General features: G+C 40.0%; 1 protein-coding gene across 9 annotated transcripts in view; it reads left to right on the top strand.

The window, feature by feature from the left end:
- Positions 1–25,804, top strand: part of GRIK1 (glutamate ionotropic receptor kainate type subunit 1) — a 363,796-nt gene that overhangs the window by 234,366 nt on the left and 103,626 nt on the right. For all 9 annotated transcript variants that reach the window (XM_026515292.2, XM_026515224.2, XM_026515139.2 and 6 more), the window contains 2 exons: positions 8,220–8,401; positions 24,839–24,892. In XM_026515292.2, the coding sequence (XP_026371077.1) occupies positions 8,220–8,401; positions 24,839–24,892 (236 nt within the window). The remainder of the gene's footprint in view (positions 1–8,219; positions 8,402–24,838; positions 24,893–25,804) is intronic.

Here is a 25,804-nt window from a genome sequence, read left to right as displayed (position 1 = left end):
ACAGATGTCTGGGGGACCAAATGGCCCATGACTCCCATTGAAGTCAAGGGGAGCACTGTGCTTGTCTCTAAGGACAAAATTCAATTCACTAAATACTAGCAGGCAGAATTCTGTCCTCTGGAAGTAAAAATGTAGAAAAACCCTAGAGAACTGTTGGAGTGAAGTTTTGTTTTGCTTCATCTCTCTCTCTCTCTCTTTCTCTCTCTCTCTCTGTTGCCTGGATGTTCTTCCCATCAGTCACCTACTTCTCTCTGATTCCCACATCCAGAGGTGACCCTAGGCAATGAGAAATTGCTGCTCATTGGTCATCCCCTCTGCTTCATTAGACCCCTGGTGGAAGCCTGGTTTCTATCCCTTCGCACATCAAAAAGAGCTGAGAAGCTGAGCACCAAATGCTGTGTGGAGGATATTAGCAGTTTCTGCTTTTTCAAGTCCAATCTCAGTGAAATGCAGCCACAACTAGTTCTGTAGAGCAGGGGCCAACAAACTTTTATCTCTAAAGGGCCAGATAGTATATAGCTCAAGTTTTGTGGGTCGTATGGTCATGACGATTTCCCTCTGCCACGGTAGCAAGAAAACAGCCATAGGCAACATGCAAATGAACAAGTATGATGTGTTCCAATAAATATTTATTTATAACAAACAAAGAGGCCAGTGCAGTGGGATCAGTGTGATAGGGGAAGGGTAGTGGGAAAGTAGTCAGAGAGACACACCATATAGATCGTGGAGGACTTTACAGACATCAGGGAGAGCTTCTGCTTTTCATGAAATGGGAAAACCATTGGACAGTTTACAGCAGAGGAGTGACATGATCAGATTTCCATCATCAAAAAATCATTCTGGCTCTTGTATCGATAATACAACACAGGCAGGCAAAGGTAAACATAGATAGCTTCTAGAGAAATCAAGGCAACTGAGGAAGGTAAGTAATAGAGGAGTAAGAAATTGTCAGTTTCTTGAAATATTTCAAATGTTGAGCTAGCATAATGCCCTGAAGAGGTGGAAGCTAGCTGAGAGAGAAACAGAAGAATGAAGAGTGAGTCTAACCTTTTTAGCCTGAACCAATGGAAGGCGTTAACATCACCTGAGGTGGGGAAGGTTATAGATGGAACTACTTTGGAGGAATAAGGACGATATCAGGAGTTTGTTCAGTCATAAACATGGGAAGTTTGAATTTGTAATATCTACTATATTCAAATGAAGGTGATGAATAGGCAGGTAATATATGTCTGGAGTTCAAAAGGTGGTGTGAGCTGGAGATACAAATTCAAGAGCCCTCAGCATATAGATGGGACTAGATAAGGCCATTAAGGAAATGAGTTCCAGCCAGATGCCTCTAGCCCTGAGTCCACAACATATAGTCCTCAAGAGATTTTTTTTCATCCACAGTTTCCTTAAGGCATTTTTCTCAACACATCAGAGCCATGAGATTTCTAAAATGCAGCCTAAAATAGCTATTAACTATCACTTGAAACATTATCTCAAAGCTTTACAATGAGGATTAGTTTGAAATATGGTTAACATACATAAAAATGTTAGTGATTGGAAGAAACAATAAATTCAAGGAGAAAACACAAGAGAAATGACAACCACAAATAACACAATAACTAAATTCTTGAGTTCTGATTATGTGGCACACACTCTTTTAAATATTTTGTATAATTAACTCATTTAATATGCTCAGCCACTCTACAACTTAGTGAAATAATTGCTTTTATGGCTGTATGGCTGTATTTAAATAGTGACTTAGATTTATTATGTTTATTACCTTTCCCTCCATCTTCCCATAGAAAACAGAAAGAATATATTGTTCAGAACCAAGAACCTTGACAGAGACCTAAAATTTGGACTTGGAGAAAATCAACATTTTGTCATAAACTACCAAGCCAAAATGAAAGATATTCAGTATGCAATCAGTGCCAAATAAAACAAAAGTAAATTCTTCCCTTTCAGCAATCACAGCTCACCCCACTGTGTTATGATGACCATTTGTGCTAGCCAGAGCACTTCTGCTACAAGCCCTCTCACAATTCCACCTGAAATAGCTGGAGAATAGAAGTCCTTGGCACTCACAACCAACAAGATAATAAATTATAGTTCTTTTTTTTTTTTTTTCTCTGTCCTCACTCTTTTCTACCCTACCTATCTACCCACTCCAGTCCTCTGCCCTGAACCCTATGCAAATTTTCAGAATACTGTTTGGAAACCAATCTTTAGGTATTGCACAGGGGTATATTATTTTTAGCTACCATTGATATCAGCAGGAAGTCAAGACTAAAATACTCTGGTTGAGCTAACTGCAACATAGTTCATCTCAAATATTTTGACTAGATTCTTCTTTGAGGTCCTTTGATCAAGGGACACAATTTTTCTTTTGGGAAGTCTCTAGCTTTTTTTTTTTTTTTTTTTTTTTTTTTTGATGCACTTTTGAAAAATCATATGTATGAAGATCTGCACTTAAAAGTGCTATATTTCCCCCAGGTAATTCATTCACTTACCCGTTTCCATTTCTCAGTTCTGATTTTTCCTTCCCTCTAGAGGGTACATAGATCCCCTTAAGAATCCTATTAGATCTGGGTATATTAACACACCAACAAGTTTGTGAAATGCCATTTTCCATGTTTCTGAGTACAAATGAAGAGAAAATTAACATTTAAAATGCACGATCTTATCTGTGGGTCCCAATGATTTACTGTGTTCATTTTCATGGCATCAACCCCACTGATGTGGTCTAATGAACAGAGAATTGGATTAAGACTCAAGAAAACCTAGGTACTTTCCTTTTGAACTAATACTCATTGCATATAACTAAGCTGTCCAGAAAAGAACAGGGCTGCAGTGTGAGGTGGAGAATTTCTCAAATAGAGAGGTGTTTAGCAGCAGCTGTGTGGAGGGGAATCATGCATCAAGGAGGGGTTTGACCTTAAGGTCCCTTCCAATTCCTGGCATCTGTGACTTATTTTTAGGGCCGATCTAAACAATTAACTTCACTGTGTCTCACTTTCCTTACTGTAAAATAGTACTGACACCTTTTCATTTCAAAGGTATATTCTGAGGTTTATTAAGATACTTATAAGGCACGTAGCATCCTTCATAAAAGGAGTAATGTAAATAGCAAAGTTTATTATTATTTAAGAAGAAGGCATGGGAAATTTTAAACACTCACTGGAAATAGCAGCTTCTTTTTTCCCTCCTCCATATGCTCCGCCTATTCCCAGAGTCACTCCCTGTGCATGCAAATCAGCATTTTTCTGTGTCGTGTCTGAGTGCACGGAGTGGATAGGTGGCCAAAACTAGGTTTTAGGATTGGCCATTGGGACATTTTTGAAAGTTATCTCCATATGCAGAGCCCAGCTCAAACTCATGTGAAATAAATAGGCTCCTGGCTCTGAAGTGCTTTTAAAACCAAAGACGTGGTTTCCAATTGCATTCCTGAGGATGGAAGTGGAGGAAAGAGGCTCTTGTGTTATTTTCTAGGCCCATGTTTACTCTTTTTATTTAGCAAGATGTGAACTTAGAAAAAAGATGCCAGAAAGCACACTGAGCTCCTGTATGCCTTTCATCTAGGTTCAACATGTAATCCTTTGTTTTAATGCTCTGTGATTCTCTCAACATAAAATAACTACAGCAACAATAAATAATAATAGTAATAAGTAATAGTGTTGTTGAATCATTTGAAAGTAGGTGGCAGACATCCTGACCTTTGGTAGACCCTAAGTACAGTAGTATGTATTTCCTAAGAACTAGGGCCTTCCTTGTTATAACCACACTACAATTGCCAACCACAGAAAACTGAACACTAACACAATACTATTATATACAAATGGGATAATAGTTCTTAAAGAATGCTCTGCAGAGATGACGGAGTCTGGGGAAGCAGGTATTTGCTGGCCAGAAGGGCTCATTGCAGGTTATTCTAAACAACTGAGGTTTTCCCAGCAACTGGAGGCTACCATGGTTTCTCCTCCAGCGCATGGCTTTTCCCCAGGCACAGAGAGCCCCCTGTGCTGCTCTTGGCCAATGGTGTTGGGGGCCCTTTGGCATTTTTCACCTGGATGGAAGGGAGTCAGGGCCAACTTATCTGACTCCGCACCCTTGTAGAAGTCCCCCGTGCCCAGGTACCCCTCACACCCTCTCCTCACAGGAAAAGGCTGATCGTTGAGAACGAGGTTGCTGGGTCTGCACTAATCTCTCTCTCCCTCTCTCTTTACACACACACACACACACACACACACACCATATTACAGTTTCTCTAACTGACACAATAGTTGCCCTTACAGGATTTTTTTGAATCCAGGATCACTCATTGTATTTAGCTGTCATCATATTTTACTCCCCTTTGGTCTCCTTTGGTTCAGCCTTCCTTTGCCTTCCATGACCTCAACATTTTTGAAGAGTCCAGGTGAGTTTTATTGTAGAAGATCCCTCAGTTGGGTTTGGTTGTCCCCTTAACTGCATTTTATTTTTCAAGTCCCTCCACCGTGAGGTAGGTAGAAAGACTACCACCATCCCCAGATTCGCATGCACCGTAACCTTCCTCTGCACCCAGAGTCCCATCCTGGGAGAACTGGGTCCCTCCTCAAGGCTAGCTTCTGAACACAGGATGACCATTAGCAAAGTTAGGAGTTGTGCCTACATCAATTTCCCTTCCCTTTGTTTAGCAAATAATTTTTCACTATTCTTTACAATGAAACCGTAAATGATTGATGGATTGTTGCAAAATGCAAATAAAAGGATAAAAGGGAACACTTTCTTTATTTTTTTTCTCCTGGAGGGGGAGGCTTTTAAATTGTAAATTCTACAATGTTTGCCAATAAAGGCAGAAAGGCGTTTTTTTTTTTTTTAAGCAAGCAATTGCTTTGGGAAGAGAAATGTAAACCTCACTGTTCCACCCTTCTTCTTCCCGCAACTTCCTCTGTGCTCTTTAAATCTGCTGACCATCTTCCTTCCTGAGGCCAATTCACCGGCAAGCAGACAAACTGAGAAAATTAGGGACTTAGTAGTGAGTATTTCCAAAAGATAAATTTAGACCAATTAGAAACTGGTCTTTTGTACTGAGTTGTTCTCCTTTCTCCTCTATTGGTATTAAAATAACTCTCTATGGGGAAACAGTGGTAAAAATGCATAGTCACCTTTTTTGAGGAGGAGAGAGCAAAATGTCTATTAACGGCCTCATTTTCCAACTAAGGTTGAATGCTTTTATGCAAGTCCAAAGTTTTCTTTCTCTATTTTATTTATCCAGTTACTTATTCATATAGCTAGTTAGTTAGTTAGTTAGTTAGTTAGTCAGTCAATCAGTCCGTTAGTTAGTTGACCTGAAATCCAGAAGTCAAGAGGGACCACTGATTTGGTAAAAAGAGTCTGAGATTGGGAGTCAGAAAGGAGACCTGGCTTCAAGTTCTGGACTGAATAACCTTAATAAGACCTTAGGGTCTTGAACAGGTTGCTCCATCAGCCTCCATCAGCCTCAGATCGTGATTTATAAAAATTGAATAGTGATTGATACTCATCGATGTCACAGGAGTTGATGGGATGAAATCCTTCTACAAGCTTTTTTTGTTTTGTTTTGTTTTGTTGTTTTTTGCTTTTGCTTTTTATACCACTTTATTCCAACCTGAGGATCTCCAGATAAAACTAAACACTGGTGAACTGTTTTCCTTCCTGATTCTGAATTACTGTAAATTTACAAGTTCTGCTAGCAGTGTTGACTTAAATAGATTGAATCATCTCGGACACATGGTAGATTTCAAGTAATGAAAATACCTGAAACAATTAGTGCAATATACTGAGCTGATCGAAATGAGATGAATGCTGGAAAACAAGGCTGCAAGATTGTTACTAACGTATTACAATACTTACGTTACAAACGACCAGTACATTGTTTATTACGGTTCTAGCCACATAGGAACAACTGAAGCCCCTTTCTTAAAATAAGATGGGTTCATGTCCCACACCCTGGGTTTAGCATGGGGTTTGGCACATAATGAGCATTCAGGAAATGTTTTCCCGTAAAAATGAATGAACAAAGTGAGAAAATGTATTCAACTTTAAAATACCGTTAACATGGTAAGTGCTCGTAATAGGAAGATGCACTTCATACTGATATTCCATTCAGCAAAGAACAAATAAGCGGTTTGTTGCAGCACATGAAATGCACTTTTTAAATGGTTTTCCTGTTTTAATTAAAGGTCACATTGATCTCCTTTGTGGTCATGCTCTAGAATAAAAAAAGAAAGAAAGAAAGAAAGAAAGGAAGAAAGAAAGAAAGAAGGAAGGAAGGAAGGAAGGAAGGAAGGAAGGAAGGAAGGAAGGAAGAAGGAAGGAAGGAAGGAAGGAAGGAAGGAAGGAAGGAAGGAAGGAAGGAAGAAAGGAAGGAAAAAAAAGCAACTATGCAATTGCAAAGCAGGAGGGCGATAGAAAAAAACACAAACAAGACTCAAGTAAACCAGGAGTAAAAAAGAAAGGAGAGTGGGTCCCTGATTCTATTTTTTTCCCATCTCATTAAATAATCCAAAATTATCTCTGTTCCCTCAGCACCAGCAATCTGTGTTTGTAAGGCTGGACTGTGAGGTAGAAAGATTGAGTGCTGGACGCAACAGGAAATGATTTAAACGCATGGTTCCTACGAACTATCTCTGTGGCCCTGACAACTTACTTAACTGCTCTGAGCCTGTTTCCTTGTTGGAAATAATGAAGTTAGTAATGCTTACTTCACATGATTATTGGAGGACTAATAACTACGCAAGCCCAGGTGCTCGGTTTTCTTCCATTTTTAGTACTCATCCGTGGCTCAGGACTAGTCATCCCAGAAGCGGAAAGGATGAGTGGCTCTTTACTGGTACTTGAGAGCCTTCCACCACGCTGATTGGTTTGAAAAAAAGCAAGAGTTCCCGAAGGCTACATTCTAACAATTTCAATCATTATGTAAATTTTTAAAAAAATAATGAGCAGTAAATCTTGTTAGGGCTCTACAGATCCTAACCACTGCTACCCCTGCCCCCCGTTGTTTGCATCCATTAGACTCTGAAGAGCAGCTTAATTACATAGTTACTGTAGGTGCTTCAGAATGCAACCTATTCAAGCTATTAGAGGAATCTTTTAACATCTGAGCCACAAAAATGTGGCTTGGGTGGAGGGGGTGGATAACTACATAAATAAAACAAGAAAATGAAAGACATGCTTCAAGTCCAGAGGTAGCTGGCATCCATGAGAGTGCATACCCAAGTTTCCATCTGAATACTGATAAAACTTAATATTGCCTATAGATTACTTGAAGTTGACAAATCCTAAAGACATAGAACGTGTAATAAAAAAAATTCAATTTTCCAATGTGGTGAGAGTCCTTGAGTGAGAGCCAGCGTCATGCAGAGCAGCAATCACAAGTTAATGTTAAGGGAAATAAGACGGAGGCTTCATACAGCCGTGTGTCTTGCCCTGGTAAAGTGTGTCTATTAAAGAATGGTGCAGCTCGGTAGTTTCACACTCATGGTGAATCAAATATTCTCCGTCAAGTTAGTTGGCTGTATACACTTTCCTACAATCATCGATAGTGGATTTTAAAGGAATTTTGTTTCTGCTTTTATTATCATAATCTCTAAAAACTCCATGGCCTTTCTTTTTTTTAATCAAGAAAGAGTTTTCCAATTCAATGTTCAATCATATTAGAAAGAGGATGTGATAAGCCATTTCTAAATGGTTTATATGGTAGGAACTGGAAAATTATATAGAAAATTATATAGCTGGGAAACAGTATGCTATACATAAATAGTTGATGAAAAGCTTACAGACATTTATAGCGCCACGAAATTCTAGTATTCTATTGTCTGTTTTTGTTTTTGTTTTTTAGCAAGTATTATCCATTTCATTGAACACCTTTGGAAACTTCAAGCAACTTTTGTTTACAGAAGTTTTACCGTTACAGAGTTGGTTTGTTAAAGATTTGTGGTGTTGACCAAAAGCTGGAGAGGACAATTGCATTTAGCTAAATTCAATATTCACTTAGGACAATTGTGTTTCCAAACCACACACGCCCACAAAAGGAAAATACAGTATAATCCACCACAGAAAGGGAAATGACAAATGAGAAGTCAATAGCATAATCTTTAGGAAGGTGGCCACTTGATACATTTTGGGAATGATATGAGTTTGCCTGTAAATGGCAATAAACAAATCTTCTTTAGACAGAACAGTCTGTTGCATGATGGGATGTCATTTTCTAGGTCTCATTCGTCTGCAAGAGCTCATCAAAGCTCCCTCCAGATATAACATTAAAATCAAAATCCGCCAGCTGCCCTCGGGGAATAAAGATGCCAAGCCTTTACTCAAGGAGATGAAGAAGGGCAAGGAGTTCTATGTGATATTTGATTGTTCCCATGGAACAGCTGCTGAAATCCTTAAGCAGGTAAGAGGGGCAGGGAGGAGGTGAAGTGGAGGGGAGGGGATTTGTTCACTTCCCTTTCTCAAAAATGCCATCTGGTTTCACTTAGAGCAGTGTGATAAAACTGCAGTAGTCTGCTTTAGGCTGAGGATTGCTGCTTTCAGAACCCTTTTAAAGGATTCAGGGAGTTCGTAGGGCTCAGGGAGTTCAAAAAGGCCACCTGTTGTGTATAGTTGTAGATATGGGGTCCTATTATTGGGAGGTATGTTCATCCTGTCAACAGAGAAGGATGACATTTCAAGGTGATTAAGCAACTTTTCTTTTACATCTCTTGAAAAGACTGAGCAGATTTCATTTACGTAACGCCTGACTTGTCCTAAATACATCTTCCTCATGGCAAGACCTCTGTGTCAAACATGCAGGATACTGAGCAGAGTGAAAAGGGGGCACAGGGACAACAAAGAAAAGATGCTTCCCTCTTCTAACTTGTCACAGACAATGAACTGTCATGCATTAATCCTGATGAGTAATGTGGGTGGAAACACTTGATAAATTGTGAAATCGTATATAAATGAAAGATGTTAGGAATGTTAGGAATAATGATAACAACAGGGTAATCATTTCTGAGCACTTCAGGATATAGCACTGGTCTTAGGCCCACAAGAGAAAACTAAAAATTAAAAAAGATAAAGCAGACTAGTGGTCCTCAACCCAGAGTGATTTTTGTATCCTCAGGGTCTTTTGGCAATGTCTGGACACATTTTTGTTGTCATATTGGGGAGAGTGGCACTCTCCTGGCAACTAGTAATTAGAGGCCAGGGATGATAGTAAACATTCTATAATGCACAGGACATTCCCCACAACAAAGAGTTGTGTACCCTAAAATGCCAATAGTGCTGAAGTTGAGAAACTCTGGCATAGACAAAGACAATGGAAAAGGCTAGCCAGACGCCTAAAATAGACGCATTAATAAAAGATCAAGGGATGAATTTGGAGGAACATGGGAAAAAACAGCCAGGTCATATTTATGTGGCCTTAATGGGTGTCTCTTTGAATTTAATTTAAGCAGTTGTTGTGGCATAAAGCAATGTTCTTATCTGAAATGAAACAAACTATTATTGTACTCCCTAGTTTAAAAGGTTTGGGATGTGCTATGTGGTTGACTGGCAATGGACACTAATTTTATAAGTAGACCAACCCCTCCGCACAAACGTAGAGCTGCAGATTTCCAAGTCACTTGAGAGAGCTCTTCGAGCAGCCATCCTGCCTGACTGTCCAATGCTGGATCTCATACTTGAAGGCCATCTCTCTGAAGCCATGGCGTTCAGAGTTGAGTTTTTAATTTCACTGAAAGTAGACAATCAGTTAAGTTGATTAGAGCCTTCTATTGTCTCCTGGATGATTACACTAAAAATCTATTTCAAGTCATAGAACATATTTTAAAGTTACAGTTGAAAACAATGTTAGGGCCACTCCTGGGTGGCTCAGTCCGTTAAGCGTCTATCCAACCCTTGATGTCAGCTCAGGTCTGGATCTCAGGGTTGTGAATTTAAGCCCCCACTGGGCTCCATGCTGGGTGTGGAGACTACTAAAAAAATTCAAAAATGAAAACAAAACAAAACAAAAACCTTAGACATCATCAAGGCTAATCCTCTCACTTGAGAGGATCGAGAAACGAACTCAGCCTCCTCTGTCCCACCCTGCACCTTGTCATTATGAAATGTCACTCTTCCAGTTAGGTGGAGAATTTGTGTTACCTTCTCCTAGACTATATAATGGCATTAACAAATCTTTAGATATTATAATTATGGCGATCTCTCAGTAAAGAAAACAAGCATGCTGCTGTGATGTCAACAGCTCACTTTAAAGGTAAAATAAATACAATCAACGGCACTTTATCTTAAGGCTTCATTTGAGAATTTCAATATAGTTCATTAAAGTGTGTAATGGGGTGTGAACCAGAACTGAGAAAAACACCCAGATTTTATGTGTAGCCCTCAAAATGCAAAGAAGCATCTCTTCCCAGGAGCCTGTTGTAACAGAGACTGGGGACTTCATTACGTTTAAGAGAATGATTTGCCGATGAGGCTTCTCTTAGTGAGATACCCATTTGGCTCACATAACTGGCTACCTCTCTCCCAAAGCACAGGCTTAGAATGGGCAAGCCTGGGAAAGAGCTGCTAGAGTTTCTCCACTATTTCAATCAATATGGATATGATGTTCCTTTGAAGCAAGTGGCTCTTTTCTGGTAACATAGAGATTACATCATCCAGACCGATTTTTTAAATAACAAACCAAAAAAAAACCCTTGTAGTGAAGCACTCCCAAGAAATGTCTGCTAGGGGTGGGGGGGAGAGGGATTAGTTCAGCTTTGTTCTAGCCATTGACATGAGCCCTTTTGCCTCTATCCTGTGCCATATCATATTTTATCTTGTGTTCAGTCTTCCTCATCATGTGCGTGGTAAGACTGCCGTGAGGCATTGGGAGAAACTACTAAAGGGCATGTTCACCCACCTATTATTGTAGACAAATGAGCTACAAATGTTGGGGGGGGAACCTTTTTAGAATGTTCTAGCATAAAACCCCTCCTTTACTGCATGTGAAAATACATCACACTGTGAAATAACAGCAGACGATCCAGGTTGCCGTGAAGGGCCTCCAGGTTGGTTTAACCAGGTTTAATCTGGACCTCCAAGAAGCTGTGTGGTTGGAAAGTGAGATTGAAGACCTCAAGACTTTCTATTCTGGTCAAAATGAGGCCTGAGTCTTCTGTGTGATCCAGTTTGACTTGACCCATTGGTTTTGGGCAACAATATGTAGATACAAAGAGACCTTTCCTGCATCTGTCTACCAAGGGTGTCCCTAGGGAAGCTGGAGACTACAAGAGTTCAGGTCCTAATTCTGGCTACCATTCAACCATTCTCTTCCTACCTCTTCTACTGGGTACCTGGCTTCCTATATACTGTCTTATGCAGCCTTAAATAAACCCTGGGGTAAATTTGGTATTCTCAGTTCAGAGTTGAAGAAACTATAGGTCAGATAGGTTAAGTGCCCTGATGAGGTCACTCTCTGAGTGGCCAGGCTGCCTCCTGGTCTCCAGACCCACCTATTTTCAAAGCCCGTGTGCCCACTTCACCGTGAAGGGCCCCATTCAGAATGGATGAGCCATTCTATTTTGAAGTAGGTTTCCAGAAACATCTAGAAAAAATACAACCACTTGCTGCTGGTCTCCCTTAGATGAAATTCATATTAATAGCTCATGCTTTTTTGGGGACTAAAATCATTGCTGATAAAATTTTCTCTGCCAGGTCAACTTGGCTTTCTTCTCAAGCACATTTCCCATTATTTCTGTGCATTTCCCTGCATCTTCATCATATTTTACTACTTTTTAATGATTCTTCAGAAAAAAAAAAGAAATCAAATGCACTTTAAAGAATATATCTGACATTTATCTAAAAGTAAAAATTGGGGAGAAGTCTATCGTTATTCTTGGGCATGCTAATCACTACAGCAAATTATTTCTATTCATATTGAACAAATGCTATATGATGAGAATCTGAAAAGTTATTTCCCAAAAATTAGTTAGAAATTCAAATGTCAAGACTTGATTAGGCTACAGAGGAAGAGAGATTTTGTATGAATGAACTGTCTTTGTGAATTTCTGTAGCCTGAGAGTGGCCCCAGCAACCAACAGCACACACAGGGGACCCATCCCCTCACTCTTCTCTCCTGGCCCATCCGCCACCTCCCATCTGGTGTCCTAGTGCTTCATGAGGATACTCCTGTCTCCCAGCCTGTCTCCAGTGTGGACACCCCCAGTTCTCTGCAACTCCTCGTTTTCACTTCCTCCAAGTCCCACTCTCTTCCACTCTTCAGTGCCCACCTTATCTGCACCCTTGTTCATTTCTGAGTGTGAGTCTACCGAGAGAGTGGCTGATGGAAGGTGAATTTAAAGATAAGGAATGAAATAAGAAGACTCTGTACCAGCACACCTAAAACGTGCCCAGCACCATGCTGGGTGATAAACAACCATCTCCTTTATTCTGCACAATAACTCCTGGTATAATTAGTATTTTCCCTCTTTTGCAAACAAAAATTGAAGCTCAGAGATAGTAATAATTTCATCTACCATGTAATGAGCATGCTTGTAATGCAATTATCCAGACATTGCCTCATTTGTTGTCCATATTCCTTACAATACCATAACCTCCTAGAGGACAGAGACCTCCTTTGTCTTGTTGTCCCGAATCCCAAGCATGTACATTACTTGACACATAGTGCTCAGTACTGCTCTGTTGAATGTATAAAGGAAATGGGTGAATGAATGATCCAAGAACTGTACTAGAAGCTCTTGATAAAAGCAATCTCCAAAATCACCTCCCTTCCATCTGACTTAGCATGCTATACTCTCAACTCTGCCAAGACATTTGAACAAGCTGCTCTTCTATGCCTCGGTTTCCTCAAAGGAAGGTTTTATTCAACCTCTGAAATCCTATATGACTAAGAACTGTAAAGCACTTCAGCCTACAATTCCACTTCCTGAAAATAAATTTGCCTCTTCAGAGAAATGCATAGTCACTTTCAAATCCTGTAATAGGATTGAGAAAGCAAGTCACAATTTCAAGCACGGTAACCGGAATCCTAATGCTTCCCTGATAGAAAGGGAGGGAACGCTGTGATGCTCCATCCAGCAGGGAAGCTGCGTCAGGGCTGGGCCAAGTCCCTGAGCTGGAGAGCGGCCATACTGAGCGTGAACATACTGCTTCCGACTCAGGAAACCTGCTCTCTTGTTTACATGAACAAGTGTGTCAGAAGAGAGACTTTTTTCCCCTCACGACACTTATAGCAATGAGTATGAAGCTATAATTGAGCCATTAGTCTCCATAAAACATTTGAGTAGCAAAATATTTTGTGGAATTATATCACATTTTCTCCTGTCAACATTCGTGAGCTCTTGCTTTTATTTTTTTCCTTTCTGTCAATTAGCATAAAAACCAGGCCAGGGAGAAAATGTATTTTTTTTTTAATGCCTGGCTTCCCTCTACTAGGAAGTGCAGTGGCAATGCTGATTAATCAAATAATTTGGTGCATTGATTCTTTCCTCATAGAAGCTGGGCCTATTGCCTGGGACCTGGACAAGCAGAAGTGGTTAGAAGGGGTTCATTTCATGTTTCCACAGGACAGAAGCACTGTCAGTCTTCATCTCTCAACACAGAAAACAGCCAGTCAAGCAGTAGAGCCACCATGTGCCAGGAGGTTGCAAACCTGTGTTTGGAACCCGCACCCACGAAGTCAGATACGCGACTCCATCTCTAATCACAAACGCACAGACTAGGCCAAAGACCTTAAGAACTACCTTTTACGGAACTTCCTGTGTGGCCAGGCACTGTGCTAAGCAGATAAAACGCATCACTCACTTAATTTTTATGAGAAAATTGTGTACACAAGAAACTGACAGAGCACAGAGAGATTTTATAACTTGCCCCAGGTCACAGAGCCAGCAGTGGCTAGGCTGGGATTTGAAACTTATCTCAGGATTTAAAAGGGAAAAAAAGCATCCCAATCTGCTGCTGTTACATACACCAAGATGCCCACTGCTTCTCCTCGCAACAGAACATGGAACCCATTCTAGTTAAGCTTTGTACTCCTTCAATGCAGCTGTTTCATTCTATCCTCCAATACCCAGTCACTCATCTAGTTTACGTAAGTCCTCAAGAAATGTTGATTATATTGCCGCCTAGGAGAGAATGTGGTAGGGACACAGTAGAAAAATTCACTCTTTCCTTTAACACATATTTGTTGAGCACTGATTGAAGGTGAGAAAGATACAACAGGAAAAACAAGAAAAAAATAAATCCTGGCCCCTTGAGCAAAAGAGAGCTTGAAAATGAAAGTCACTAAATGTGGCTATCCAATGCCCACAGACTGGTGAAAGACGGGGAAGCTCATTTCTAAAGTGGGAGGGGACTGGGACTAGAGTCTTAGACTGAAGGTTGGTAGATCCCTTTGCAAATTCTGCACTTGTCCTAATAGAATAAAATAATTGCCATTCACTGGGCACTCACTATGTGTCAGAATATGCTGTGCATTTGACTGGGATATCTTCTTGTCCTGTCAAAATACCCCATGTTACAGACGTGACAAATGGAGTTCCAGGTCATCTACCTAGTGGGAAGGCTGGGATTTCAAGCCAGGGCTTAACATGCCCATGACCTGAGTTTCTTAGATCCTTTAAATATGCTACTTTGAGCAAGTCTGTAGATTCTTCTTGCACCCAGTCACTTCATGTAAAATAGGATTGGTGGATTCTAATCTTGCTAATTTAAGTGATCAAGAATCCTCTTCCCAGTGTCCAAACATAAAGAATCTGCACATTGCACTTAGTAGACTTTCAAAGAAATAGGGAAACAATTAAGCAGCTCGTGTTTTTTGTTTGTTTGTTTGTTTGTTTTTAAGTTCCTTGAGTCCTTCGGTAGTCCTGGAGACAGTTAATTGATAGGAAGTCCATTACTTTGGCTAAATCCTGACAATGTAATAATGATGACTTTCAATTTATTCTGATGATAATTTGTAGTATATCATATAATTATTTTGGCAGCACATTCTCATCCTAATTGTTTCTCTCAGGCTGATATTAAAATCTATTTACATTTCCTGAGCATAAAGTTAGTTTTGGTTGGAAGGAGCAGTTCATAGATATGAGTATGTTACTTAACACGCACAAGAATTAATTGACCTCTGTGGATAACTAACGATGTAGTGAAGGGACTTGCAATGTGCCCATACTCTTAGTGCCCAGGATGCCCACTTGCATACTCGCAAAAACTCCCAAACAATAGATTTGGAAAAGGGTATGGATTTGTTTCTATCTGAATTGGGAGGAAATAAAAATCACATGTATGCCTCAGAAATACTCTAATGCTTAATTCCAGCTACGTCAGAATTTGGCTATAATAGGTGATAAGGGAAATTATCCTTGCAATAGAAGTGGGGGTAATTTAGAAGGAATCATGTAAATAATTTGAATACGTGTACATCAAAGCATGTCTTAACATCCCTTAGCAGGATCAGTGAACCTCGGCTTTGTTCAAAATTTTGGGGATGTTCATTCCCCTCAATGTGCCTTTTTCAGGAGAAAGGATCCACAGCTTCTCTCAGGTTCTCTAAAGAAGCCTGAAGATTGAAGTAGGTTAAAAATCATCTTGCTGTGCTAACCACATCAGCTTCCTCAACACTTCATAAATGCAAGATTTTACCAAAAGAATCTGACCACCCTACTTTCCCCATGATTGTTAGCCAAATCCTTTCTGCTTAAGGGTGACCCTATAGGATGTAAATTTCGCCATTTATTCAGCTAGCATGTACTAGATGTTTTGTACGTGTTAAAGACTATGCCAAGGTAAAGGGGGAATAAAATATAATGAAAAACCCCACTGTATTGGATGAGGTCATTTAGCAAAGGACCTGTGATTCACTATTTGCTACATCTGTAAAATGGGAATATCATAGTACATATCTCACATTGTTCTGAGAGAAGTCAAATATGGCAATGCCTGTAAGGCATTAAGCCCACCACTGATGCGTGAAGTATCCCACATGTGAGAGCTTACCATCATCAGTAGCATCAGTGGTATTGTGCCTAGACAAAACTACAAGAGTGATTCAGTGTTTCCCACTGCTAACCCTGTCAGTGCATTACCTCCTACGCTTTGTCACAACGGCCCCCAAACCTCCTCTCGGCCTGACTTCCCAAGTCTATCATACCTCGCCCGATGTCATTAAATCTCCACACCAAACTTAACCCACTACATCTTTCTCCTCTTCCTTCTTCATTCAACAACTTTCCCCTCCTGCCCCTGTCTTGGTGACCAGAACCACCAGCCAATTGCTCAAGCCAGAAACCTAGGAGTTCACTTGACTCTACATTACCCTTCCTTTGTGAGTTACCAGACATTGTAGCTTCTGCCTTCTGAATATGTTTCAGATCCAACCTCTTTTTCTCCATTTCTACCATCTTCCTCCTACACTACAACAATTGATTGTCTCAAGCCCCACATTTCCCCATCCAGCATCCATGTAGCCTCAAAAACTGTACATTCCAATAAAATGTGTGACCTTATTCCTCTCGTTTGAAATTCTTGAGTGCCTGACCATGAGGCCCAGAATGCCTTAAGTACAAAGGACGCATTGTTTCACACGTCATGCAAAGCCCTCCACATCTTGTACTCACTACCATTATAACACTTAGTACACAGAAATATCTATTATCATGTCTATGGCACATTTTAACAACAACAACAACAAAAACCTGTCACCATTTTTTTTTTTTTACAAACTGTGCTTTCTTGATGAACGTTAACTCCATTAAAGAGATTAAAGGTCTTCCCAAACATCACCAAAGGGATCCGAAATTAGGATCTAATTAGGATCTAATTAATTCTAATATCTAAAGAGATATTGGAATGAAATAGCAATGTAGGTCCGAAATCCTGACAGAAGGAGGAAGAATGAGGGTCCTCATGGAACCTATGACAGCATCCAGGGCACAACCTTGTACAGCTGGGTCCAGCTCTCTGGGCAGATGGCTCCCTCGAAACTACACAGACAGCTTAGCAAGTTCTCTCGGTTTGGGGGAGTTCATTCGTTATGATAAAGCTCCAACTTCTGTGGTTCTAACTCTGGTCTCACCAAACAACCACGTGCTTTTATTTGGATTCTCAAAGTTCAGAAGAACTTTGTGCAAATTATTGACTTTCCGGGGTACCCGGGTGGTTCAGTCAGTTAAGCCTCTGCCTTCAGCTCAGGTCATGATCCCAGGGTGCTGGGATCAAGCCCCGCATCCGGCAGCAGGGAGCCTGCTTCTCCCTCTCCTTCTGCCTGACACTCGCCCTGCTTGTGCTCTCTCTCTCTCTCTCTGTCAAATAAATAAATAAAATCTTTTAAAAAATTATTGACTTTCCTGCAGGAAAGTACATTGACATATACCTCCTATTATCAATTAATAAGTTAATATAGCACTAAGAGCCCAGGATTGAAATCAAACCTGGGTTCAACCGCAATAACTATGCTCTGTCTTTCAAATCTATAAAGTGAGGAAAACATCTTCTCCCCAGTAGTATGTAAAACAAAACAAAACAAAATCCAAAACCAAAACCTATTACAGCAGTGGGCATTTTGTAACACTCAGAAAACAGTCACTATGATCATTATTGTTATAGCTTAAAAATATAAGTTTGGTTAATATAAATAGGTGATTCTCAGCTCTGCCTGCATGTGAGTATTACCTGGAGAGCTTTGAACAGATACCAGTGCCTAGAGCATATCCCAGACCAAATAAATCAGAATATTTAGAGATGGGGCACAAGCATTGGTGTTTTTTAAAAGTTCTTTGGAGCTGCTGATACACTGAGAAACACTCATATAAATAGATCCTTGATCTGATAGTTATTAAATAAATTGACAAAATAAAAAGTCCAAAAACCTGAAGAACAGGTCTCAGGCTCACGATGACTTCAGTAGTCTATAGACATCTCATGAGACCAGCAAGATCACTGCTTAATGGCAGCATGCCCATCTCTCCCTCAAAAAGTTATCTCCAGGGTAATTGGAGGCATCGTTTTTATTACCACCATTATGAAAGTAGCTTCTTGCAAAAGGACTACACTGTATTCAACATCTTTATTCTCTGTTAACTTTCCAGACTTGTTCAGGACTTTGTGTCGATTTGTTCAATACTTTGCTGTTCAAACTTTTCTTCCACTGCGTTCTTCTTTTTTAAACATCATTTTTTTCCACCAATGTTCCCTGGATGTTGCAGAGAGTTTATTCTTTCAGTTCATGTAATCCTCCAAAATCTTTACCCTCTCCTTTTGGCGGGGTTGCCTAGTTCATTCTTCCAGGGGAAATCTTTTCTCCTGCTCTGTTGTCAGCAGTCTGTATCCCTTAAATATCATAATCTCTTCTGTTGTGCACCTGGGTGGTGCAATCTGGCTCTTCTAGTAGGATTATGTCCTGAAGCGAAACTAAATCTCATTGGTTTTCACTCCATTTATTAACATCTATTAACATCAGCTTCCTTTCTCCTCCTGACCATCCTCCTAGAGGGAGAAGCTTAAAAGAAACTAAGACTGAAAGATACTCCCAAAGAGTATGACTATTTCATTCACCAACACTTTGAGGAACATCCTTTGCTTTCCTTTCATTTCTCGTGGCGGGAGGAGGAAAGTGGCCTGGGTTTGTCAATGGCATACCACAATCTTCCAGTGGAAGGAAAAGCCCTAGACTGTTTGTGGGTGGCTTGTATCTGTCCCCATGCACATCATTAGCTTGTGTATGTGAAAGGAGGGACACAGAAAAATTTAGAAAGTTTTCAACTTCAAACACTTTTCCCCTTGATACATGCACTTGCTATTACGATACCAAAGTTGTCAGTCTCAGTGCCAGGTTCACAGAAAGATGAGCAAATGAGGTGCATTGCTTTCCTACTGCTGGTGTAACAAACTTTCACAAATGTGGTGGCTTAAAAGAATACAAATGTATTCTCTTATAGTTGTCGCAAGTCTGAAGTCAAGGTGTTGCCAGGGCTGCATTGCTTTTGAAGGCTTTAGGGGAGAATCCATCCCTTGCCTTTTCTGGTTGCTAAAGGCTGTCCTCATTCCTTGGCTTGTGGCCCCACATCGATTGCCTCCCCCCCCCCGGTTCTATTTTCACATCACCTTCTCTGCCTTCTGACCCCCTGCTTCCATCTTATAAGGACCCTTGTGATTATATTGGGCCCACCTGGATAAGCCAAAGTAATCCCCCTCCCCCTCAGCGTAAACCCCCCAAATTAAAATCCTTAACTTAATCACATCTGCAAAGTTCTTTTATCACATATAAAGTGACATTTTAATAGATTCTCGAAATTAGGATATGGACATTTATATGGGGCCGTTATCTGGCCTACTCCACAAGGAGTTCTCTACGCCTAATGCTATTTTCTGTACATTCCACTGTTACCTTTGCAGATACGGGTGATGATCGTTTATTTTGGAGTGAGCTTTTTTTTTTTTTTTTACAATGATAAAGATTGATCTCAAGGCTTACTTATACCTAGCTTGTTCTACTGATGGCCAACATGAAAAAGTGTGTTGCCAAAAGCACATCTTTCTCAAAGGATAGTGTAGACACAGCCTACAGTACCATAGTTGGCAGGTGAGAAAGACCTATACCCTAACGCTCGCACTTTCTTAAAATCACTGCTTGGAAACTTGATATCATTCAACTGATTTCCTGAAGATTACCTTGTGCTGAAATAAGTTATTTCTATCTTGAGGTAAAACCATTATTTTAACCACATTGCATGTCGTACATTTGGAAGTTGTTCACTTGAAATTATTGACTAAAGACTATGTCTGATGGTTGAGAATTTATCCTGATACTGAGAAGGCTGTAAAAGGAGCAATACACTTTAGGTTAGTCAATATAAAGTTCGAAGACACATATTTTTCAATGGAAAGATGCAGTAATAAAAACGCTTATAAATATTAGAATACTCAAAATTGTTCAGGAGTGCTCCAGGTTCCATTTTAAGTTTCTGCTACTATGATACCAGCATATGCCAATTGTTTGTGACATACGGCTTGCCCTTAGCAATGGATACTGAGGATGTGTAGAGAATTTTTTTGTTACTACCTCCATATCACTGCATTGCCTTCTGAAAAATGATCAGGTTGATGGTGCAGGCTTCTTGAGATACCAGAGCATGTTATCAGAAGACTTTTACCCATAGACTTCCCGGGTATCTTATAGGCCAACTGTGTCACCAACCACAGAAGTTAGAACCCACAAACTATGTTGGTCATCTTCATCTGGACTTGAACAAAGGCTCTCAAGACAAACTAAAACATGATCTTTGTGTTGCTCAGGTTATATGTGATAACCCGTCTAAATCCAAGAGGTAGGCTTTGCTGATAACAATAGGACTACACCAAGGAAAGTCAATGCTGCTGTCAACGAGGTCATGAGTGTTCTGTTATAAAAGCTCCAGAGAGCAGATGGGGCTGCCATTGTTAATGAGCAATAACTGTGTTCCAGGGTATAATGATAACAGGACCATTAGAATTGTCCTTTTGAGAGTCAACTACCAGTGAGTTTTATTTTATCTTCTGATGATTCATTTTAACTGCAAAAGGAAGAAAATGGTAATTATTTTCAAGCCACCGAAACAACAGAATAGTCATGTGGCACTTCCATAATAGTATAATCCAGAGAAACTCTTCAAATAGGCATGAGTCACCCTTCCTCTTGCTGGTTTAAGGATTATGTTTTCTAGATAGCATGGAATATCATATATATGCAAAGAATCAAGACTTTCAGTCTTTTGGTATTGTTCTCTGTGTTAATCGGGGTTCTCCAGAGAAACAGAACTAATAGGAGATAGATATGAAAAGATTTATTATTAGGAATAGGTTCACGTGCCTCTGGAGGCTGAAAAGGTCCACAATCTGCCATCTGCAGACTGGAGGCCCAATAAAGCTGTGTTATAATTCCTGCTTGAGTTGGGAGGCCTGAGAACCAGAAGAGCCAGTGGTGAAAATTTTAGTCCAAGAGCAGGAGAAAAGCAAAGTTCCAGCTCAGGCAGAAAGGATGAAAAAAGATGCATTCCTCCTTGCTCTGCCTTTCTGTTCTATTCAGAGTCTCAGTGGACTGGATGATGCCCACCACATTGGGGGGTCACCAATTGGTGACTTTGCTGAGTCACCAAGTCAAAAGCTTATCTCATCTGGAAACACCCTTACAGACACACCCAGTCTGGGCATCCTTTGGCCTGGTCAAGTTGATACATATAATTAACCATCACCATCTCTTTTGAGTTCTTACAACTGATTCTACAGGGACATAGAGTACGATTAACTTTTAATAGTATTTTGTTGGAGGCCTTTTTTGTTACTCTAATCCAGCCTAGCTACATGAGATCTGAATAGTCCATCCCTCTTTATGAGAAAAAGATCTTTCAGCTTCTCCCAAGCTTTATTTATTATGTGTTATCTATTTATTACACAAGGAATTAAATCAGCCTAGAAAATACATTTGAAACAGAGTGATAAATACTTTTTTTTTAAAGGGAGAGGAGTTGAAAAGAAGGGGGAAACTAGATAAGAAAAACAAAGCTGAATGGTGTCAGCATGCATAAAATATATACCTTGTATTCCTACTTGTTGCTAAAGGAGAACCCACAGTTTTCGCCCTCAGTGCCCCAGAAGTCAAAACAAAGTCATGAAAAAGAGCACTTACATGCCTCGCAATACTCATGAAACAGAGAATTGTATTTATTCAGAAAAAAACAGCTTGCTATGGCCCTCATAACTTTGTTGGTCACCTATCAGGGCGAAATCTCTAGAGGGTGATTTATGTCAGTATCTTTCCTCCCTCCTTGGCCAAAACCAGCACAGGGTCCCATCCAAACACAAGAGGGGGAGAAATGCAATCCTGCCATTTGCCCTTCCAGCTGGGAAATTGCCCTTCCAGAGGCACAAATTATGTCTAAACTATGGGTCTTCTAAAATCAAGAAGAGGAGTAAATACTGGATATTATCCCTCTTATAGATATGTAATGTTATTGAAAGGGCTGGATTTTATCAATCTAAGGCAATGATATGATGTCAAGGGTTATCAAATAATGATAATTCTGTTAAGAAACAACCATTGTTAAAAGAACATATTAGTGGAAGAAATGAAAGATAATATGCCATCAATATGAGTAGTATTGACAGCCACATTTATTACACATTAGTGTGTGTGGTGTGATGTGATGTGTTTTGTGCTGTTAAAAATGATTTAAAGATAGCCAGAATTAGTTTCTAGAAATACTGCCTTGGTAAAGTATACATTGCCTGGGTCGGCACCACCCGCCTAGTCTGGCAGACAAATACACTATCAAAATTCAGAGAAGGTAGTGTTTCTAAGGAAAAAGTCAGTTTTGCAAAGATTAGAAAACTCCCCATATCATGATTATACTTTTTTTATTTGAAAAACTGACATTTATCTTGATGTGACATTTTCTTAATCCCTTAATGACTTTTAGTGGAAATACCAACGTGCAGAGAGAAAATCGTCATGTGAATGCAATACTTTTATTTATAAAGTATACTATCATTAAACGACAGAGCTGCTGGCCCCAACCAGTCTACAGACTCTCACATGGACAGTTGTTTAAAAAGCACCCCTTTTGGTGCTACTGGCTTAATTCTTACCCAGAAGCTTTTCATTCACCTGTGTCCTAGAGAGTCCACAAAGGTGGCAGGTGAATGATTCATGACTATACGTATTTCTTAATTCCCATTTCTAAGATGTTCAAGGGAAGAATCAGGAGGCACTGACCCAGGCACTAGGTAGGAAGGTCAAGTACAGAGTTTTTTTCTAGTGTGCCAAATAAAAGGGTTCTTTCTGCAATAAAAGTAGACCAGTTAGCTGAATATTCACTGCATCTTCATAACTCTTTTCTAACATTAAATAAGAGGTATATCAAATGAATGTTTGCCTCCAGGAATTAAAAAAATAGTAAGGATTCGTTGAATGGTTGCTTAAAAGGCGGGGGGGGGGGGGAGCCTATGCCCTCAATTGGTGACTAAATGTCTCCATAATCCAATTTTAAAAGAAAAGTCAGCCCAAGTGAAAAGCTAAACATTCAAGTGCCTTTTTGTTTCTTTTTCAGTTTCAGAAACAATATTTTAAATCTCAGTGTCCAGCTCTATATCTTGACATAAAACTTACCCCGTCCTCTTTGAGCAGGTAGTCTTGGCTGCAATTACACTATCTAATGACCAAAGTGAAAAATTAGATTCCTGACTGACCCCGACAGGTTAGCTCTTTATGCTCCCATGATATAAGAGACCAGCTAACAGGACCTCACCGCGCATGGCTTTAAACGTTATTGATGGCCCTAAACCAATTCTACCCTTTTTAAAATTCTTTTGTGCGCCTGGTCTTGTTATCACCATAGGAGTGACTTACACACGGTGGGCTCATGATTCAGAGAGTTTCCTGTCATTTGTCTTACCTTCATGACATTACAATTTCACTAAATATTCCTCTGGTCTCCACATTAGCAGAGAGGGCAACAGAAGCTCAGGATTGGTGTGTTCTGTGCTGTCCACGAATACCCTCTTCATTCTTTATCCCTTATCACATAAAATCGTTGGAGTTTACGTATCTCAGGCACTTTCTAGGACCTCTGATAACACGTGTTGCCTTTCCTGCGATCTTTTCAATCCGTCTCTTCAGTTGAAGTTATGAAAGTCTGTTCTTTGGTGTGAATGGACATGTTTTCCATGGAGTGGTGTTTCTCAACCAGTGCTATGAAATACAGAAACCCAGGCTCTGCTCTGAGGAATTCCAGTTCGGGATGTCTTTGCGATGGAGTCTAAGAATATCTGATTTTAAAACTTCCAGAGGGCATTCTCATTTGCATTCAGATTTTATCAGAGTTGTGGGGAAAACTGCCCTGCAAATTTAATTTCTGAGCCTTTTCTGTTCATTTCTATACAAATGCCAAGACACGGCACCCAAATAGTCCTTTGCTGACCTCCCCCCCCACCCAAGGAAGGTGAGACCCTTGATTTAGAAAATATAGAAACCTTTCTTTACCTCCAAATCATTTGCAGCTGCTTCTTCTCAGTGGACACCATTTCCAGGAATCTAAAAGTAAGATCATATTTTAATAAACTGCCTCTACCTAGAACCCTTGTCCTTCCTCTTCACCTCTTTTCCCTCTTCCCTACCAGGTAAAAACAATACACACAGAACGTCCAGAACTGTCAAGATCCCAAGTAGGTAACTGAGGATCAAAATTAAGAGGCAGTGTGACATTTGTACAAGAATAGTCCCCGTCCTTCTATCTATAAACAAATCCTCTTTTCCCCTACTCAGACTGTGGGATAAGATGGGGAAAGCAGTAGTGAGAAAGGCTTCAGAGATATGCATATGTATAAATCCTCATTTAAATATATCTACATACCAGTATTGCAATTCAACATTTAATGAGTTCTTCTCCGAGGCAGTATGATAAGTATTAAAGCTAAGGAGATCAATAAAATATCTATCTAAGCATGAGGTTACTCAGACACTTAGGCAATAAGGATGGCAAAGCACTGTTATTAGGGACAGATCCAAATATTAAATTTGTTGCGCATAAACTATTTTTAAATTTTTTTTTTAATTTAAATTAGACCCACCACTTCAATGAAGATCGGACATAGTCTAATGAAAGAGCATTGGATGGAGGTTAATGGCCCAGGTCCTCATCAGCCCACATCAGCCCCCCATCAGCCACTGATCTGTCTCAGGTTTCTGATCTGCTGAATCTGTGGTTTCCAAAGCCCCTTCCTGCTCTATGTCCTCAAGCTATTGCCGTTGCCCTGCTAATGATCTATTTCTTATTATAGTTCTGTCTGATTCTGTCCCCTTATTTCTCTTTCGCAGATTCTGTTCATGGGCATGATGACCGAGTACTATCACTACTTTTTCACAACCCTGGTAAGCACTTCGGGTGGAAACGCATTCCATGCTATAGGAAACAGTCTCCAGTTATTTCAAAAGTCAGCCCCACCAGTGCCAAAAACAGGATATTGTCATGGAGATTTGTCTTACTTTCCTCAGAATCCTGTAAATCCAGAAATGCTGAACAGCAGGGTCTTTCTTTCTTTTTTTTTTTTTTTTTCTTTTTTTAACTAACATCAGTGCATGTGCATCTGGAAAGGGATTAAAATGATACTTTCATTAAATAGAAACTGTCAAAGTGCAAACGAGTCATAAAGAAGAATCATCTACGTTTTCTATATACATAGAAGGCACGCTAAAGTGTATCTTGGCTTTTTTGATCTTCTGCGATTTACCCGCCTGTGTCCCCAGATAGCTAGGTTAGCCGGGGTCACCGACCAGGTGTTTTGAAGATCAGGAAAAGGAGCACGGGACATGCTTTGCACAGGGAACATTTTTCACCCTTTAAAAAAAAACATATCATGGTTCTGAGCCTAAGAAATTCAAAAGAAACTATCACATCCTTAATTTTGAGATTATCATATCAAGAGAGACTGATTTAGGGCATTTAACACATCAAAATAATGTGATAGCTCTCATTCAATTTTAAAAATCAGCCCCACACACACGCGCGCGCGCGTGCGCACACACACACACACACACACACACACACACACACTCCACTTTCTCACAGGAGAAGAAAACAAAAAAACCCAATCTTCTTTGCTAATCTGTAACGATGTGTCCACTGAAATCTACCCAAGTTCTGGGAAATTTCCTAAGAGTATCATTTTACCAAATAAAACTGGCAAGGTAAGCTGATGAGTAAGGGAAATGAAAGAATTTGGAACAAGAACCAGGCAGCTGTCCTTGAATACATCCTACTAATGGAAGCAGTGAATTCCACTC

This window comes from Ursus arctos, unplaced genomic scaffold (genome assembly GCF_023065955.2).
Source record: "Ursus arctos isolate Adak ecotype North America unplaced genomic scaffold, UrsArc2.0 scaffold_4, whole genome shotgun sequence".
Lineage (NCBI taxonomy): Eukaryota > Metazoa > Chordata > Mammalia > Carnivora > Ursidae > Ursus > Ursus arctos.
This window is presented reverse-complemented; position numbering and strand designations above follow the sequence as displayed.